This window comes from Ambystoma mexicanum, chromosome 1p (genome assembly GCF_040938575.1).
Source record: "Ambystoma mexicanum isolate Mex_15411 chromosome 1p, UKY_AmexF1_1, whole genome shotgun sequence".
Taxonomy (NCBI): Eukaryota; Metazoa; Chordata; class Amphibia; order Caudata; family Ambystomatidae; genus Ambystoma; species Ambystoma mexicanum.
This window is the reverse complement of record NC_090921.1, coordinates 195534240-195555493: the sequence shown is the minus strand read 5'-3', so window position 1 is coordinate 195555493 and position 21254 is coordinate 195534240. Positions and strand designations below refer to the sequence as shown.

Below are 21254 nucleotides of genomic sequence, written 5' to 3'. Positions count from 1 at the left end.
GTTACTGCATCCAGGGGGATGTCTCATTTACGATGTTGAATAGTTCTTTTTGACTGTTGGTGGCTTTTGTGATCCGGTCATCGTAGTATTTCTTTTTGGCTTTAAGAGTTTCCTTTTTGTATGCTCGGATTTGTTTTTGATAAATTATTCTTTTGGCTTGCCCATAGTTTTTCCTCCATTCTTGTTCCAGTTTCTGGTTTGTCTTTTTCATTGCATTGAGGTGGGGCTTGAACCATCTTGCCACTGCTTTATTTTCGTAATGGGATGAGGGTTTTTTCCAGGGAAATGTTGTCAATAGTTTTGGTGATCCATTTCTAGATTTGGTCTGCTTTTTCGTCTACGTTTGCTTTGTACATGGTTGCGATCGATGGTTCTGAGGATTCTAGTCATTCTTCTAAGTTAACGCTTTTGACAGTATTCCAGTTTCTTTTCCAGATCGGGGGAATGTTTTGGGGCTGTTTTGATGTTTTAGGTGGTAGTTGGATGACAAACGATATAATGAGGTGGTTGCTCCATAGCATTTGTAAGGAGGTGCAGTTTAGATCAGTTTTCTGTTGTCAAAAATTGTGTCAAGAGTGTGTCCTGCCATGTGTGTCGCTTCTCTCACCATCTGACGTAGTTTCATTGACTAAAATTGCTTAGTTAGTGATTTCTGCGAGTTTGCGCTCTCTTGTCCACGAAGATCATTATGTGGTAATGTTTGATGGGCAGGTTTGTGACGGCCTGTGGGAAGGTGTCGATAAAGGTAGCATCATAGGTCAGTGGTCTATAGATGAGTATGAATGTGAGTTTTGTTTGTGGGTCCGATGTCAGGGACGATGGGTTTGCAGTTCTGTATGTTCAGTGGTTCAGCTGTTTTTATTTTCAGTATTATTTTCAGGTATTCTTTGTAGGCTACGGCAAGTCCTCCTCCTCTTCCTCTTTTCTTTACCTGTGTGCATTTGAAGTTGTTGGGTAGACAGCTGTGTAATGTGGCTTTGTAGTTGTCATCTAGCCAGGTTTCTGTGACAAATGAGATGTCAATTCCACCTTCATTGAGTAGATCGTAGACCACTGTAGCATGTTTGGACATCGATCTTGCATTGATTAGATTGCAGTGAATTTTTTTCTTTATAATTGTTCTTGATTTCTTCTTTGTGTGGTCTTGTTGGTGAGTTTCCTCATTATTTTCAGGATGTAGGGTGTGTTCAGTTGGGTCTGTTTTCTCATTGAGTAGATTGACTCGTTTTTGCTCACCGTCGCTTCCCTCACTCACAAATGCATCAATAACAAAGCTCCTCCCTACCTCATGGACAGATTACGTAAAAGAACTTCTTCCAGACTTACCAGAATAGCCAACGCAAACTGTCTCCAAGTTCCGCATTTCAAACTTGCCACTATAGGAGGAAATAGCTTCCCGGTCAAGGCTGCGCAGTTATGGAACTCCCTCCCCCATGACGTCAGAGAACCTCAGCCTTTCGAAAAATTTAGACAAAACCTCACTAGGTGGCTGAGAGCCAATGACAGCTAACCACTGCACTTGTCACATTGTACATAACTGTATAACTGTACATAACTGTATATAACTTTATATTACGTGAACGGGACCATGCAGGAGCATGCTCCTTGCTCCCTTGCTCTTGATCTCTTCCTGTTCATATCTGCTTACTGTAATATTGCTGATGCCTATGTCTACACTTCCTGCCTTTTCCTTGTACTTGCAATTAGCCGAGCATATCTGTAACCAAGCTCAGCGTATCTCTGTACCTTCATCTGATTTTCATGTATCTGTAACTAAGTTGAGCATATCCTTGTCTGTTTGCGCCGTGATACTCCAGGGTATGGCGTGCCATACAAATAATAAACTAAACTAAACTAAACTAAACTAAACTAAACCGTCAACATGTTTACAAAGGTTTTGTTGGGCTTGTTGTTGCCTTTTTGTTTGTTTAGTTTTATGAGTCCCCTTAAATGTCATAGTTTTCTTGGTGGCTTTTGTTGTCTGTAGTTATTGTCAGGGATAATGGGGGGGGGGGAGTTTGTGGTCTGGTGTCTTGCAGATTGGGATGATGGAGAGGTCCAAATAGGGCAGAGGTGGGGGGTGTTTCCTAAATGTGCAATTTGGTGAACTCACCTTTTGGTCTGTCTGTGAAGTCTACACTCCCCAGATTATTAGACCACTCAGAGTATGGCTAGCCATTCTACTTTTCTGCCAGCTACCCCCTAGAAATTCTCACATTAGAAGCATGGTGGAGGTGAGAATGCACCTCAATTTGATTTGAGATTTCTGGATTGAGGGAAAAACACCTATATTACAAACACAACAGTAAATGCAAAACACCTAGATGTGATATTCCTAGATAGAGGGAAAATGCCTAAATTGCGGACACAGCAGTAAATGCATAACACGTACATTTGATATTCCTGGATCAAGTGAAAAACACCTAAATTGCAGACACAGCAATCAATGCAAAACACCTAGATTTGAGATTCCTGGATAGAGAAAAAATGCCTAAATAGCAGACACAGCAGTACATGCAAAACACCGAGATTTGAAATTCCTGGATAGAGGGAAAAATGCCTGAATTGAAGACACAACAGTAATGCAAAACACCGGAATTTGAGATTCCTGGATAGAGGGAAAAACAGCTAAATTGCAGACATAGCAGTAAATGCAAAACATAGATTTGAAATTCCTGGATCAGGGGGAAAACAGCTACATTGCAGACACAACAGTAAATGCAAAATACCTACATTTGAAATTCATGGATCAAGGGAAAAATGCCTAAATTGCAGACAAAACATTAAATGCAAAACACATAGTTTTGGGATTCTTAGACAGAGGGAAAAACACCTAAATTGCAGACAAAACAGTAAATGCAGAATACTTAGATCAGAGATTCCAGGATAGAGTGAACAATGCCTACATTGCAGACTCAGTAGTAAATGCAAAACAGCTAGATTTGAGATTACTGGATAGAGGGAAACATACCTAAATTGCAGACACAGCAGTACATGCAAAACAGATTTGAAAATCCTGGATCAAGGGAAAAAACGCCTAAATTGCAGAAACAACAGTAAATGCAAAACACATAGATTTCAGATTCCTGGATAGAGAGAGAAACACCTATATTGCAGTCACAACAGTAAAAGTAAAAAAAAGAGTTAAAGTTTAGAGCACAGCAGTGCATTGGAAAAACCTAACTAGCTTGCTAACTTTGGTGTGTTATGTTATGTAGGTAAGTAAAATGGTAGGGTTTTTTAGAATACAGTAATTGCTGTGCTCCCCACCCAGGTCACACTTACCTTGTCAGTCGCTGATGTTTGATGGCTGACTTCTTAGAAGAACAAGGGCAAACACGGACTGGAACTGCTACTTCAGGAGCTGCCTTTTGCCTTCTGGCCCTGAGCTGAGGGGGCTGAATGGGCAGAGGCTGCCATGTGTCTTAGAAGGAGACATTGGCCAATCACGATATGGTGGGAGGCCTGGGAAGAGGGCCTAGAGGCGCAAAGAAGGAAGCAGCAGGGTGAAAGGTTACCTACGATCAGGCGGTAGCTTGAGTGTGACAAATATTACTCATTTAGAGGAAAATGCTACTAAACAGGTGCTTAGACACCAAGGAGGGAGGCAAACACCCAGGGCATCAAAAGCAAACAAGGGGGTACTTGATGATGTTAGGGACTTGGAGCCTGGTCGCAAGTTGCTCACAGAAGTTAGCCAATCACGGGTTGGTTGGAGGGTTGGGAGGAGGGTCGAGAGGGGGAAAGAAGGAAGCGGCAGGGAGAGGGATTACCTACGATGCAGGATGGTGCTCGGGTGTGCCAAAAATTACTAATTTAGAGAAAAATGCTACTAAACAGGTGCTTAGGCACCAAGGAGGGAGGAAAACAATTACCCTGGGCACCACAATCACACAAGGGTGCACTGGACGATATTAGTGGCCTGGGGTCTGGTCGCAAGTTGCTAAAAGAAAGTAGCCCCAATCACAGGGTTGTGGGAGGGTTGGGAGGAGGGCCAAGAGTGGGAAAAAAGGAAGCGGCAGGGAGAAGGGCCCTCATTACAACACCGGCGCTAAACCATGTCGCTATTAGCACCATGGTTGGTGCCGGTGTTGTACCGAGTCCGCCATGGTGAAATGGGGAAATACCGCCCCATTCCAAGGTTGGCGGGGCGGTATTTCCCCATTTCACCATGGCCCTTCCCATTCCCATTTTTGCCCCATAGGGCTCACTGGGAATGGGGAAGGCGGCAATTACAGTACCGTAATTGCCTGCGAGTTCCCTTTGCGGGTCCCTACTTTAACGGCTGGTCCAGACCAGCCGTTCAGGTCGGGTCCCGCAAAGGAACCTCGTAGTAAGGCGCTAAGTGGTTAACGGCGCCGCACCCATTTACGGCGCCGTTAACCACTTAGCGCCTGGGTCGTAATGAGGCCCAGGGTGTTTTGATTGGTATTCCTTGCTTGGTCCCTGTTCCCGGAATGTCTGGTGTGTGCATGCATGGTGTGGTGTCATGAATAGAATGCTATGAGATTGACTAGAATGTTTGCGGTTGAATGTGATTTAACTCAGATCAGTTGGAAGATGTAGCCTGGGTGGTGGGAGCCAGTGGCCTCCCCTCTGTGCTTCCCATCTTCCCAACAACCTGCAACCTGACTAAAGAAGGTTACATGCATGCTTACGGCCTACCTCAGTATCTATCTTTTTTGAATGTAACAGCAGGTGACACGCTTGTCTTTGGTGAGAACCCAGGTGAAGAACCAGGGGAAGAAATCACAAGGTAGCTGTGAGAGAGGATGAGGAGAGTAGACTGCTCTGGGGGAGCAGAAGGAGATGAAAGGGGAGGGGACCCTGCTGCCCCCCACAGGTGTTGTCCTAAAACCCAAGGAGAGAAAGAAGGGTACAGAATGGATGCCAGAAGGCTGTTGTTACATTCAAATAAGATAAATAAGCAGGTGGGCCGCAGGTATGAATGTAATCTTCTTTAATCAGATTGCAGGTGCAGTACAACTTAGGATCAGGTGACATCAGGTACATCAGGAGATGGGTAGTACAGAGGAGAGATCACTGTCTCCCATCAGCCAGGCTACATGTAGTTGCTCCCTCTCTGTCACAGAAATATAGAGCTGTGCATAAAACAGTGATGTTGATCCTGTTACTGCAAACCGTGGCAGGGTTAGGATCCCCTGAAGATTGACCATAGGACAGCTTCTCTCCTGCTGGATGCCCTCTCAGCATGGTATTTTTGTGTGTATACTTTTTCAAATAGTCACTTATCACGCAGTAGGAAATAACCATCTCTTTCTTGTAGATGAATAAAGGAGATGGACAAATATACCATGAACTTGAGTCTATTTTCTATCTTCATTAATGTTCAGCAACCATCTTCACAGGACAGTCAGCATCATAGGTCCAGCAGGCCAGACCTGCATCCTAGTGCTAATGCTTCCCTATCTAAGACTTGTGATAAGAAAACTAATCCCTTGACCCTCTCCCCCACCATCTAAGTCAATACATAACTGTTCCTGTTACTGCTTCTATGCTTACAACGAGCCTGATAAACGGTCATTATTGCCAGCAGTCTTCTGCCATCAAGTATTATATATGAGATAGCTTTACTCCATGTTGCAAAAGGAATCATTTGTGAAAGGGTCCGTATGCAGGCACATTTTGGCGCAGGAGATTCAAATATGTGGTGTGTATTTGTTGATGATTGAAAATACGTTCTTATGCTATAAGGAAGGCCTCAAAATGGGGAATGAGTGGTGAAATGTTGCATTTCACTACATTGCCTACATTGCCTTCAGAAGGCCTATCAAAGTGGGATGATTGATGGAAATTGTTTACATGCATCCATTGTACAACTCAAAAGAATGCGACTAGTTATCAGGCGTGACTCTAACCCTTCCTTGTCTCCAGCTCATTAATCACCTCAAGAAAATGCGCTTCTGGAGGGGTGACGCAGAGCCCTTCTTTGATAGATATGGCAATCCGCCAGCACGATATGACATTGTAAACTGGCAGCGAGACCCAGAGAGCACCATCAGGCAAGTGAAAGTGGGCAGCTATGACTCCAGTGCACCTTCAGGGAGGACACTCGTCATCAATGCCAGCGCCATCCGATGGGCAGCAGGGAACACACAGGTAGGAGGACGTCCCTTTAAGAAAGGAGGTTGCCACAGTTTCTGACAGGATAAAGGGCATGCATTTCAGAGAATGTAGGAACCTGTAATATGTTGCATGGGAACTGAACTGAACAGAGCGCTTTGTGGGATGTTTTTACCCATGCATCCAAGCCCTACCATAAAAGTGTGCAGTACTGGCATGGAAAACATCATGATGGCCAGAACTCCCCAGAGAGTGCACAGGGAAAACATGAAGAATAGGTTGCCACCCATTTCTGCCTATGTTGTGAGCACCGGAGGGCACTGCCTAAAACCACCATTGGGCTACACACACAGTAGCCTGAAACCATTGGGAATGGCAATGCTGATTGCCAAAAAGCAACTCAGAACTGTGGGGAATTCTTTTTCTTAATCCCAAAAATGGTTGCATTACCAGTACTCACCACTATCAGAAAGCCGGCGTTTTAAAACCACCAGACTTTTGTGTAAAACTGAACAAATGAAACAAAACCAGACCAAGGAAAGACTTGCTAAGAGGTGGATACAATGTAAAACTATATTCTGAAATGACTTGAAGGAAGTCATTATTTAATGTATAGGTAAAAATTGTCAGTTTGGTTTGAATGTAGAAAACTGGGAACAAAAAGTGACATTTAGCTGAAACCTGGCTTAATGAAACTGAATTCTGCCTGACAACTACCCCCGACAGGAGTTGAAACTGGATCAACAGCCACTCTTCCCAGGCCTATGCAGCTGCCCCTTGCCAAAAGGAGTTGACACCTCTCTGATTAGATTAGGGGTGGAGCACCTGGGAACTGGAAGGGACCGAACAATGCAACTTCCTTGTTATATTGGGGGCGTCGTAAAATAGCTTCCTCTTGGGGGAAACTGGTGGGCAGCTGTGCCTCTGTGAACAAGCTGGCTTGGGGGAAGTGGATAAACCAGTTATTCCACCATGTGATGTGGAATGCCACACCCCTTTTTGACCAGGGCATCATTTAAAAAAAGATGGATAATTCAGAGTACGGACTTGTCAGAATTATGTAAGTAATACCATTATTCTTGTGATTTTTCGGTGCACATTTTAAGAGGCGTTAGGACCCTGTGGTGTATTCTGGGGGGTTGCTAGCGGAAAATAGGGTCTTACTCCAAATGTCTGCATGTTAAAAATCTGACACTTCATCAATTAATGTCCATACTCCTTGCGCACATGTGTGTAATTTTGGGTAAATGTCCGATATTGCAAAACCAGTTAAAAAGCGCAAAATGTTGTCATTTTTTAATGCAAGCCCCCAGGAAGATCAGAGGCGGACAAGCATGGACCATAAGGAATATATAATGTGTACATGTAATTTCAACAAATTGTGTATCTGGGAAAGATGTATTTGAATCAAATATAGATTTGTGGGCAAACTGACCAGGGGAGGATCCTCTGACCCATAAACAGACAAGTAGAGAGGGGCAGGCTTAGCTAGGCCCAGGCACACACCCATTTTCAAAACACATAAAAAGAGACTGCTGGGACAGGTAGAGACATTCAATTCCATTTGCTGCGGAGCATGCTGACCGACGACTTCACATCCAGAGATCCAGACTTCAAATCCATCAATCTCCAGAACCTGTAGCAGAAATTAACTCCAGAATTTATAGCAGAGAGGCCTGAATCCACCAGCTGAATCCTCTTCAGCAGGCCTCAAAACTAACCAAACTATTCAACAGCCGGGCGAGCTGTTTGAATTTTTGCCGAGAATTTTTGCAAGAACCTGTAGCATTACCCAGAAAGCAGTGTTACATCCAGAATCCAGAGAGGCTAGACCAGCAGAGCAGAGCTGACCCAGATTGCTGTGAGCAGAACCGGTGCCTGATTGACCCGCCGAGCAGACAGAACCGCAGCCGGACGTGTTGAGCAGATCCGTGACGAGGCCTAGTTCAAATTTATATTGTGAGTACCTAGCGGAACTGTGCAGAACCAATCTCTTAGTTAAAATAATCTAATCCAAACTATTTTAACCTAAGTAGAACTGCCTCCTAGAAATCGTGTCATCTGTCATTTTTAAAGCTGCACAACTGTCACCTGTAAATTCTGCAGCTGCAAGCTGTCACCTGTCATTTTGAGTTTACTTTGAATCCGAAAAACTACCTTTATTTAATCGTCCGTATCTCTGGAACCGTTTGGGCTAGGAACGAAATTTAACTTTCATCTGAAAGCTTAGAATCTAGGCTTTCCAATGAACCTAGAACTGACTTCCCTTTACTTTTCCCGTAATCGCGAGACACGCACTCGCGAAATTTACTGCATTTTGCGATTTGGCCCGATTTCGTCATCTGTAGAAATCAGCAGCTTTTTGCTTCTCTTTGCTAAAATTCGTTTGCAATCTGCTAATCATTCATAGAGTATTGTTAAAGTGAGCCTGAACTAATATAAAGTAGCAATCACCTACCCTGAACCTCTAGAGGGAATTAAAAGCAATTTTAGCACCTTTTCACTTCATTGCCATCACATTTAAAAGCATTTTGGGCATGTGTTTCAAACCTCTACCTGTTTTCCTCTAAGCTTGCTGGGGGGGAACTGCATTACGTATTGCATTTTGTTGGGATTCTTGAAGACTGTGTGCTCTCCTTCCATTTCTTACATTGAATAGGGGGGGAGTGAATTGTCAAGGAAAAGTGATTACATTGCCTTTTGTTGTAGGCATATCAAGTTATTTTCTGTACTGCATTTCATTCATCCTTGTGTTGTCCTTGAAGCCATAAAATCACTCTCAGCTACCTCATCCTCTATACTACTCCTAAGTAATCAAGTGTACCACTGTAACATTACCCATTGTGGATCCACATCATGTGTCTCAGTGTACTATCAGATATTAATTTATTATAAAAGTGTGATATATATATATAAACAAACCTACTTCTTGGCTCAGTGGGGTCAGGGGGATTCTAAGAGGGGGTGTTATACAAGGGTTGTCATCCAGAGTACTGAACTGAATATAAAAATACATCAATAAGGGTTTTCCTCAGCATCTTAGACTAGGCATTGACTTAGCTGTAGTGTTGATTGAATATCGCTTACAAAAGTGGGGGCTCGGAGCCGGGATATTCTGGGTTAGATTTACTACTTGTGCAGATTAATACAGTGTGCCAACTGACCAGATACACATATCCGGTTAGATCACCACGCTGTTTTACACTGTGAAAGCATCCCTCAAAGGAACGCTCTAAGGAAACGGTCTGTTTTGCAAAATAAAATACAAACTTCTGTAAGTCAGGAAGGAACTCAAATTCCAGAATGACGACCTTGGTAGATATGAAAATAGCCAGAGAGCACTTCTTACATAAGCTATTTGTGAGAGGTGAGTGGACTCATCAGGACCAAACGGTCTGGTTGCAGGCAATCGTGCAACAGGTCACTGAAACAGGGTCAGATTTATGGAGAGATCAGGCTCCATTACATGTGGCCCTGAGTGAATTATACATGGCTCCTAAAGTTAAAGATGAACACGACAAGATGGTTAGGATAGCGGCATATTTGTATCTATATATGGGAGCCATGCAGGACAAATGTGCTGAAGGCCAAGATCTGGCAAATAGGCAACAGATGGCGTTAGAGAAGGCCCAATCTGATCTGGACTCTTCTGAGCAGAGGCTGCTCAGGAGCCAGGAGTCAGAAAAGGACAGCAGACAGTACATCACTAAAATAAAGGAGGATATGAATGTACTGCAACAGGAAAAAGCTGACCAGGATACCAGATTTCTGGCCTTGCAGAAGGAGTACGAAGAAGGTTTGGACTCCCTACTGCAGAGCCAGAAAAAGCTGGAGCAACAGTTAGACTTCAATAGGGCATGTGCTGAGCAGGTAGTCACCCTGCAAAGCCACCTAGATAGGGAGAAGGCAGAGAGCAATAAACTGATTTTGAAAGACCTGGATACCCAGGCAGAGTTTGATGAAGAATGCCAGAAAGCTGGTGCCTTTCAAAGGCAGAGGGACAACCTGGCATCACAAATGCAGGCTCTTTGTCAGGAAAGGGATACCTGAGGCCAGGAAGTCTACCACTTAAAAAGAAAAATTGAAGAAAATCACTTGGCCCTCCAGGGGCTGGGTGACCTCCAAAAAGAGCATCAGGGCTTGCTAGATCACACCAGGAGGGTGGAGGAGGCTCTGGCAAGAAAGGAGCAGGCCAGTAGGGATGGGTTTGAGGAGGTAACCCTCCTGCAGCAGAGACTGGCCCAGTACTCCAGGACCAATCAGGAGGCACAGAGAGAAAATGAGGCTCTCTGTCAGCACAATGATAGGCTCCAGCAACAGGTAGCCATGCAGGAGAGACTGATAGAGTCTAGTAAGGCCTTAACTGAGGAACTGAAAGCGCAGGCTCTTGCATTGCAACAGGAAGCAGGGGCGGATAGAGATGAGGTTCTCTGGGAAAGAGAAACTCCTGAGCATAACCTCAGGAGCCCTAGTACCAGAGGCCTTCATCTCTCCCAGTCCCTGGACTCTGCCACCCCAATGTCCCCTCGCACACATGAGCCCAGGGCCACGGGGATGGCAGATTACTATCCAGCTAAAAGTATGGGGCTCATAGGCCAGTACCACCCAGGAATGGAGGGGCGGGCATCCGGGTATGGGCTACCAAGCACAGTGCAATTTAGTGGGAAACCCCAGGAGAGTAGACCCATTAAGGGCATCCTGAAAACCTCTGCCCAGTTAGGTCAGTGGGGGGGGGTACCCATCAAATCCTGGCAGCAAGGAGGGGTCTGAAGACTCCTCTGAGCATTATAGGACACAGGAGACCAGGTCCCCACATTCTGCCAGCCATTTCCAGGCTCGCAGAATCCGGGAAAACCTGGAAGATCAGACGGGCACCTCTGGGAGCAGCGCTTCTGAGTCGGAGGATGAATGGACCAGGGTTACCCGAACCAAAAAGGCCAATAAGGCAAAAAGGGCCTTGCTTAAGGACCCGTTGAAACAAATAAAGGCAATAAGGAGTGTCATCACGCCTTATCATAAGAACGCCAAGTATTCTGTTTGGGAACACTTGGAGCTCTATGAGCAAATGATGGAGACTTTCCATTTGAAGGACAGCCAAAGCTGTATTCAATATGTAAAGTGTACCTTCTCACCAGAATACTCCAGTTTCTTTGTGGGGCTGGAGGATCAAAACCATTCAAGGTGGTCCACATACATGGCGGCCATCTTGAAACATTTTTCTGTGCACAGAAATCCTCAAGAGGCTCGCAAGGCAGCCTACAATTTGCAATGTGGGGAGGATCAGGCCCCACAAGAGTTTGTGCAAGAATTAAAGCGTGCTTTTGCGCAGACCACCAGAAGGATGTGCACGGATAGCAGAGAATTTATCAATACGTTTTTCCATGCCTTACCCAAATACATAATGACCCAGCTCGTGAGAGATTTTCATGAGAAAAGATCTTTAGACTGGGTCATTGAACAGGCTACCCGGATCTATGAGGTGCAGAAGCCCATCGAAAATAAAAATAACGCGCCGAAAAACCCCAAAACCAACAGCACCCCTGCTGCTGCCAAGGTGGCAGAGGTAAAGGTTGCCCCTGTTTTAGATTTGGAGATGGGGGGGCCTAAAAACCTGCCTGCACCAAATAATTCACAGCCCAGAAGGCCCTCGGGCCAGTCACAGACAGGGAGTCGAGGAGGTAGTCCCACAAATGGGGTCCCCCGCTCCCCTGACTATGTAAGTCCCAGCTACAAGGGAAACCGACCAATCCTGGGTTATGTGTGGACTCCTCCAGCCCAAGGGGGGGGATCCAGCCAAGCACCTAACCCAGGGAACTTCCCTCCCAACTTCCCCCAGGAGGGCAGAAATTCACCAAATCCTGGGCAGAACTTTTTCCCCAGGTATTCACCCAATTTCCAGCCCCAAAATCATCCATCCTTCTTTCCTCAATTCCCTGAGCCCAGACAACCTAATCCGGGAGAGGGGAGGCCAAGGGTGGAGGGGTAACAAAATCTTCCCAACCAGGGGTACTATCAGAGAAGGGATAGCTACCCTTCCCGGGATCAGCCCAGGGGAGGAAATAGGGCCCCGTATCAGCCTGAGCGGGTTTCACAACTTGAGCGCCAGGTCCAAAATATGGCACGAGATCTGGGTCACATACTGAGGGCTCAATAGAACCCTCAGATGAGCATGCCACCGCAGAATGCCCCAAACTCTGGACCTGGTGCTCCAGATCAATGACGGGGGCAGCACCCCGATAACCCACCGGTTCCCAGGGAGGAGGCACAAGGGGAAGGGGGGTGTAAAGCCTTGGAGGAAGCTTCCTTCCCAACTTGTAAACAGCCCCTGGATAACCAGGAACCGGAAACAAAATCTCCTGCTCCTGAAAGCCTGCCTCCCAAGGAGCAGATGGGGGGTAGGAGAAACAAAGGACCCAAACAGACCCACTTTGTGGAGAAGGTACAGGTCTTCCAATTTGAGGGAGAGGGATCCTCAGAAGATCCTGGGAAAGGGATCTTCTCCTTCAGAGATGGGGGAACTCCTCCCAAGGAAAAATGGGTCCCAAGGGATTCCAATCCAGACTGGGGAGATGTGGAGACTGAGCTACCGCCGCCCATCATCTCATCCCAGAACCGACAATACCAAAATCCCAAGGGTCAAACCCATCCTGATGACTGCCTCCAAAAAGGGCGGGGCAGCCCAGAACCGGAACCAGGGGAACCCACAATGGCTCTGATCTCCAGTTGCCAACTTTTTCTTTCAGATTCCCAAGGCTCTCCACAGAATTCTACCCACATCTCTTCGCTAGCAATGTCCAAAACCAGAAAGTTAGCCCACCAGTTGTCCAAAAATGTGCATTATCTGTGCCCCCTTGAGGAGAAGGAGGGAAGATACTATGCCCCGGTACAAGTACAGGGGCAGGGTACAATTTTGGCACTGGTGGACACTGGATCCCAAGCTACCCTTCTTTCCAAAAGGGCCTTTGAGGAACTAAATGCAGGAAGGGGGGAGAATTACCGAATTCCTCTCACCTCTCTTCCTGGACAACTGCAGAACTTTGACGGGAAGGAAATTCCCGTAGAGGGGACTGCAGACTTGGACATTAAAATTGGGCGACACAAGGTGAAACACCCGGTCATAGTAGTGACTCCAGAGGGCACCCCTTGTTTACTAGGGAATGACCTCCTGAGAAGGTTGTCACTCCTAATAGATTGTGTAAACAAGGTCCTCTGGACCCAGACTAGCCGACCAATAAAATGAAAACAGAGTGTGAACCGTGTTAGTTTAAACGGCACCTGCCACATGGTTGAACAAAAATCTGACCAAGTAGAATTTCACTTCCAGAACAACCAAACCCCAGACGTGAAAGTAATAGCAGTAGAAATACCATAGGGTTTGAACTAGTAGACCAATACAAAGATGACGGAGTACACAAGTAGTTTGAGCTCGGTTTACAGTTCCCAAGCTTATTTTCTTTTATTCAAGCAAATATGCTGTATCAAAAAATATATTAAACAATTCATATAGAATTGTGACGTGAGAACTGTGGGAATAACAGAACACAGATTTGTGTGATACCCCAAATTGGTGGGGATGTTTTCACAATGAATTGTAAACAAATTTAGAGATAGATGTTTTTACTGTTTTTTCTATACAGACCATTTTTTCAAAGAATGAAGTGTAGAGTGAGAGATTGATGAGGAAAGTATAAATGTGAACGAATGTATTAAGAGCATGGGCCATAGAGTTATATGAATTGTTTAATATATTTTTTGATACAGCATATTTGCTTGAATAAAAGAAAATAAGCTTGGGAACTGTAAACCGAGCTCAAACTACTTGTGTACTCCGTCATCTTTGTATTGGTCTACTAGTTCAAACCCTATGTTATTTCTGTTAGATTGACCTGTAGAACTAGGGACGTTAAAACAGGTACCCCTTCTTTTTATTGCATAGTAATAGCAGTAGGACAACAGACTGGTGATGGGGGGTCCTCTCTATTTCTGAAAAATCAACCTTCCTTCCAGTTTAAGGTGGTATTCCACACTGGAAGGAAACACCCTGAAATTCTTTACTAATCCGCAATCAGAAACTCCCACTCCTATAGTCCAGAAAGATGTGAAATCAGCTCAGAGCCTGGCTGATATTCAGCAAATTGGAGAGCAGTTGTTCATCCCTGTTCAGTTAAATGTTGGGAAGGACTCTGTTCTCGCTCGAGTGTGTGTGAACAACGGTAAGAGCTTCATCAGCGAAGCCATGTTCCGCCAACTCCCAAAAGATCCAGCCATTCCCACATTCAAACTGATAGACAAATGGGAAATAGACCTGGAAGCACCTAATTCCAAACATCTCCTGCCAAGCAGGTGTATGCTCAAAATCTCCATTGGCAACAAGAGCATAGTCCATAATTGTTGGGTCGTGCGAGACGTCACTGCCGCCTTTTACTTAGGCAGTGACATTCTCAATCGCTTTCCCATTAGTTTGGACCTAATAAACTTCAAAGCTTGGTCCCGATTAGCGGATAATCCCATGGGCTTTGATGATCCAGAAAAAGCATTTAGGTCAGCTCAATTGCTACCTTATGCAGTTGAAATTCAGATCAAAGAGGAAGTCACCATCCCAGAAAGGACCCGACAATTCTCCCTGGAAGTGAAAGTTAAAAGAGGACAAAAATTGAAATACCCTGATGCTTATATCCATCTAAATGCTTCTCTCCAACAGCAAGGGTTAGGGGTAAACCCAACACCATTAGTCAACATAGAACATGACACCATTCCAATAGAGGTGGATAACAGTGACTTAAAGAGTATTACTCTAGCCGCAGGCACCATTATTGGAATGGCGGTTGATGAACGACATTTTTCCATTGATCTAGGGAATGAACTGTTAGGACCAATCCCCAAGCACTGTTTTGACAGTGACAGTGATGACAACACAACACCAGACAGGATTTTCACCCGGCATGGGGGGAACTTCCTGGTGTACACTTCTTGCCCTTATGGTAAGGAAGATGTGACTTGTGACTTCAGGAGGGATGAGGTGATTTTCCAGGTCCATGAGGGCTGCCTTTCCCACCTGAAGCCTCCAGTCCAAATTAGCACTCTGACCAGGGACTTCTCCACCCAGCTGGAGGAGGCCGCTGAGATAGCCAAACCAGAAGTCTTTCCCGGCTTCAGGCAGATGGTGGAAGAGAGGGTCAACCTAGCTGACGCCTGCGTGACTCTGGAACAGAAGCAAAAGTTGAAACAAGTTTTCTTGGATTTCCAAGATCTCTTTGCCGTAGACTCATATGACTGTGGTCGCACCGACATCCACACCACAACAATTCCCACGGACCCTGGAATGACTCCAGTGTTTGTGAAGCAATATCGCTTGCCTCTCGCATCCATGGAGTCCCTTACTGAAATAATTAAGAACCTTGAGTCCCGGGGAATAATCCGTCCAGTCCACAGCACTTTCAATAATCCGGTGCTCGGAATATTGAAGCCAAACGGCCAGTGGAGACTCTGCGCCGACCTTAGGGAGCTCAACAAACCGGTCCATACTTCCAGATGGCCTCTGCCCTACATTGACCAAGGGCTGGTCCAGATTCAGGGGTCACAGGTATTCACAGCAATAGACCTGACCAATGGATACTGGACCGTGCCTGTCAGTAGGGAGGACCAATACAAACTGGCTTTTACCTTTGGGGGCCAGCAGTACACATGGACCCGGACTCCCTTCGGATACCTCAACTCCGGCAATGAATTCAACATTTTCCTACATAAGGCCATGCCCGACCTGGGTGCGAGGGGTAACCTGGCTTATGTAGATGATGTCTTCATCAAAAGTTCATCTGTGGAGGAACACATAGCGGAGATCCGTTATGTTCTGACACAGTTGAGGGCCGCCGGAGCAAAACTTTCCTTTCAGAAACCACAGTGGTGTAGAACCCGTGTTAATCTCTTGGGGCATGAGATTACTCCTCAGGGTCTCTGTCCCCAAGAAAAGAAAGTGGAAGCACTCCTGAAACTGAAAGACCCCACAACTCTGCGGGAACTAAGGAGCCTCCTTGGACTGACTAATTACAGTAGAAAGTTCATTGAAGGCTACACAGAGATCACTAGACCCCTGATTCATCTCTTGAAGGGCGGGGTCAAGTGGGAATGGGGTCCAGAACAATCCGAGGCGGTAAGACAACTCAAAAGAAGCCTCTCACAAGCGCCTTGCCTAGCTTACCCTGTCAGAAACAAGGAGTTCTTCCTGGAGACGGGGTTCTCTAATACGTGCTTGACAGCAGTATTATACCAAAAGCATGACAAGGTTAATAAAGTAATCTCCTATGCTAGCAAAACTTTATCCTCTGTGGAGGAAAAATTCAACGATTGTGAGAAGGCACTCCTGGCAACGGTGTGGGCATTGAAGAATTACTGCCCGTTTATCCAGGGGGAACACATCATAGTGGAGACTCCACACCAGCCTCTGCAATATCTCGGCCGGAAATGTGAGTAATTCCCGAATTACTTCCTGGATTCTGTCAATGTAAGGCTTTCCTGTGGAGGTCAGATATGGCCAAAACAAGAAGCGTCCCCTCGCGCAAGGTCTGGCTGACTTGCATGATTGTGCCAGAGAAAACTGTCTCGAGGATGAAAGTCTAAAAATCAAGGACAACCCCCACACAAAGTCTTTGAAGAAGACAAGTGTGAGGGAATGCCCACTGTCTATGTGGATGAATGCTCTTACCATGTTGACAACGACGGGGAGAAAGAACTGGTGGCTGGGGTAGGGAAGGCATGGGTGAAGGAGTTCCCAGAACCCTCTGCTGGATACAAAATTGGTCCCCGAAGTAGTCAGGTGGCAGAATTGATGGCTGTGCATCAGGCCATCCTCACTGCTGTCCAACATCAACTCCATGAACTGGTCATAATCACAGATCCGGATTATGTACGGAACGGGTTCGTGGAGCACCTGGTTAATTGGAAAACCAGAGGCATGTTGTGTGCTAATAACAAACCCTTGAAACATGGGAAGTTAATCCAAAACATTTATGATCTGGTCACATCGAATGGGATGACCATCTACTGGAAAAAGATCAAAGGTCATTCCAAAGTAGAGGGACCAGACAAAACTGGAAATGACTTAGCTGATCAGCTGGCCAAAACCGGGGCCATCCAAGGGGATCTAATAGAAATAGAGTCCCTGTTGGGGGAAATCCAGGTCACTGCTATCACTAGGTCCCAGACAAATGCTCACAATGATCTTTCAACTGCACAATGGAGTAAGGAGACCCCTGATGCTGATTTAATTACAGCTCAGAAGGGGGATCCAATTATTGGTAAGTTTTACCAACACCTTGAGGACCCTGAGAACTTTCCCCTGACGGATACCAATTACATTGGGAAAGAGGACCTAAGAGTGTTGATGAAATGTCCAAAAATGTTCCAAATCCAAGACGGTTTGCTGGTAAGGAAATCCAAAGATGGCCACGATCAGTGGGTGGTTCCTACCTCATTCCGAAGCCTGATGTTAAGTCACGCCCATGATGCGGCCACCGCCGGTCATAGGGGGTTTCACACAACACTGGAAATCTTAAGAGAGGTTGCATACTGGCCACACATGGGGCAGGACCTCGATCAATACTTGAAGGGGTGTCTTGTGTGTGCACAATTTCAGCCATCATCCCTCACACACTGTGCGCCTCTCCAAAAGAGGGGGATGACACTGCCATGGTCAGATTTGCAAATCGACTTTGTAGGCCCTGTGATTCGCTCGTCTAGAGGAAACAAGTACATGTTGACCGTTACATGCTTGTTTACCAAGTGGGTGGAATGTCTCCCGGCCCCAAATTGCAAGGCACAAACAGCAGATGCCCTGTTGATTAACCACATCTTTTCCCGTTTTGGTCTACCTCAAAGGATTGAGTCCGACAGAGGTAGCCACTTCACCAGTGAAGTAATGACAAAGATGTGGGAGATACTGGGGGTTAAAAGGAAGCTACGCATTGCTTACAGGCCAGCTTCTTCTGGAGCAGTGGAGAGATATAACCGAACCATTGTGAGCATCTTAAAAAAGTTTGTGGCAGATTCTGGGCCATGTTGGGATATCCGATTACCTCTGGTCCTAATGGCCATCAGATCTACCCCTTCATCTGCAACCAAAATGTCACCATTTGAGTTGATGACTGGACGCAAGATGGTGCTTCCCCAGCATTTGCTCTACAAAATTCAAGAGCAAACGTTGATAAATGCCTCCACAACTCATGAGTATGTGGAGAATTAAGGAAACACCTTCAGCATGCTTTTGCCTATGCTCAGCGGAATCTAGAAAGATCAGCCGAGAGCATGAAGACCCACTATGATTTAAAAACTACCCGAAAGGAATATAAGGTGGGTGATCGGGTCTATCTATACAATTTCCAAAGGAACCAGTCCAAACAGCGAAAATTCTTGCCTACATGGAAGGGACCGTTTGAAATTATAGTCAAGATCTCCCCTGTTGCCTATAAGATCTGCATCCCCAAAGGCAGTCTGACTGAAGGGGAAGACAAGTGGGTACATATAAATCAGCTAAAGTGTTGCCATCCCAGGCACACTCTGCAACAACTGAAGGAATCCACTGGAATCCCAGAGGGGGCCGCTCCAGAGTAATTCAGTTCCAACCCTAAAATATTCCACATATAGCATATAAAATTCTGTGATCCTTGTATATATATATGTTCTTGTCTCCTTATTTAAAAAAGAAAATGTATATGTTCATATCTTCTGATTCATAAAATTTATATGTTCGCCACACCATTAATAGTGGTGAAGAAATGTCTACGAATAGGTATTGCCGCTTTGCTTTATCATCCTAGGAGAGATGAAACCATGGAGACTGACCAAGCAGGACTACCGGGGACCGGGAGCAGAGACCCGAGGGGCCCGGGGTACCGCCCAATCCTCCCATCAGGACCAGCAAGGAGAACTGATTGATCGACTGGAGGGAGGAAAAGATGCTGAACTGTGCCATCCATGGAATTGGAAGAAGAGGAGGCGAACATCCCAGATCTTGCGAGTTCCATCAGCGAAAGGACAGAATGGCCATCGCAAGAGGGGGGGCTTGTGGGATGTTTTTACCCATGCATCCAAGCACTACCATAAAACTGTGCAGTACTGGCATGGAAAACATCATGATGGCCAGAACTCCCCAGAGAGTGCACAGGGAAAACATGAAGAATAGGCTGCCACCCATTTTTGCCTATGTTGTGAGCACAGGAGGGCACTGCCTAAAACCACCATTGGGCTACACACACAGTAGGCTGAAACCATTGGGAATGGCAATGCTGATTGCCAAAAAGCAACTCAGAACTGTCGGGAATTCATTTTCTTAATTCCAAAAATGGTTGCATTACCAGTACTCACCACTATCAGAAAGCCGGCGTTTTAAAACCACCAGACTTTTGTGTAAAACTGAACAAATGAAACAAAACCAGACCAAGGAAAGACTTGCTAAGAGGTGGATACAATGTAAAACTATATTCTGAAATGACTTGAAGAAAGTAATTATTTAATGTATAGGTAAAAATTGTCAGTTTGGTTTGAATGTAGAAAACTGGGAACAAAAAGTGACATTTAGCTGAAACCTGGCTTAATGAAACTGAATTCTGCCTGACAACTACCCCCGAGAGGAGTTGAAACTGGATCAACAGCCACTCTTCCCAGGCCTAGCTGCATCCTGCTGCCCCTTGCCAAAAGGAGTTGACAAATCTCTGATTAGATTAGGGGTGGAGCATCTGGGAACTGGAAGGGACCGAACAATGCAACTTCCTTGACTCAGGCAAATGTTATATTGGGGGTGTCGTAAAATAGCTTCCTCTTGGGAGAAACTGGTGGGCAGCTGTGCCTCTGTGAACAAGCTGGCTTGGGGAAAGTGGATAAACCAGTTATTCCACCATGTGATGTGGGAAGCCATACCCCTTTTTGACCAGGGCATAATTTAAAAAAAGATGGATAATTCATAGTACGGACTTGTCAGAATTATATAAGTAATACCATTATTCTTGTGATTTTTCGGTGCACATTTTAAGAGGCGTTAGGACCCTGTGGTGTATTCTGGGGGGTTGCTAGCGGAAAATAGAGTCTTACTCCAAATGTCTGCATGTTAAAAATCTGACACTTCATCAATTAATGTCCATACTCCTTGCGCACATGTGTGTAAATTTGGGTAAATGTCCGATATTGCAAAACCAGTTAAAAAGCGCAAAATGTTGTCATTTCTGAATGCAAGCCCCCAGGAAGATCAGAGGCAGACAAGCATGGACCATAAGGAATATATAATGTGTACATGTAATTTCAACAAATTGTATATCTGGGAAAGATGTATTTGAATCAAATATAGATTTGTGGGCAAACTGACCAGGGGAGGATCCTCTGACCCATAAACAGACCTCATCATGATGACAATCCATTTCCTTCCCCCAATCATGGGAGAGGGGAGAATTGGGCCAATGGCAAGTAGAGAGGGGCAGGCTTAGCTAGGCCCAGGCACACACCCATTTTCAAAACACATAAAAAGAGACTGCTGGGACAGGTAGAGACATTCAATTCCATTTGCTGCGGAGCATGCTGACCGACGACTTCACATCCAGAGATCCAGACTTCAAATCCATCAATCTCCAGAACCTGTATCAGAAATTAACTCCAGAATTTGTAGCAGAGAGGCCTGAATCCACCAGCTGAATCCTCTTCAGCAGGCCTCAAAACTAACCAAACTATTCAACAGCCGGGCGAGCTGTTTGAATTTTTGCCGAGAAATTTTGCAAGAACCTGTAGCAGTACCCAGAAAGCAGTGTTACATCCAGAATCCAGAGAGGCTAGACCAGCAGAGCAGAGCTGCCCCAGATTGCTGTGAGCAGAACCGGTGCCTGATTGACCCACCGAGCAGACAGAACCGCAGCCGGACGTGTTGACCAGATCCGTGACGAGGCCTAGTTCAAATTTATATTGTGAGTACCTAGCAGAACTGTGCAGAACCAATCTCTTAGTTAAAATAATCTAATCCAAACTATTTTAACCTAAGTAGAACTGCCTCCTAGAAATTGTGTCATCTGTCATTTTTAAAGCTGCAAAACTGTCACCTGTCAATTCTGCAGCTGCAAGCTGTCACCTGTCATTTTGAGTTTACTTTAAATCAAAAACTACCTTTATTTAATCGTCTGTATCTCTGGAACCGT

The 21254-nt window shown here is 45.5% G+C and overlaps 1 protein-coding gene across 1 annotated transcript in view; it reads left to right on the top strand.

Annotated features, from left to right (window-relative positions):
• Positions 1-21254, top strand: part of LOC138465425 (extracellular calcium-sensing receptor-like) — a 51660-nt gene that overhangs the window by 15957 nt on the left and 14449 nt on the right. Inside the window, exon 6 of the mRNA XM_069607223.1 lies at positions 5896-6120. Coding sequence (XP_069463324.1) covers positions 5896-6120 — 225 coding nt within the window. The remainder of the gene's footprint in view (positions 1-5895; positions 6121-21254) is intronic.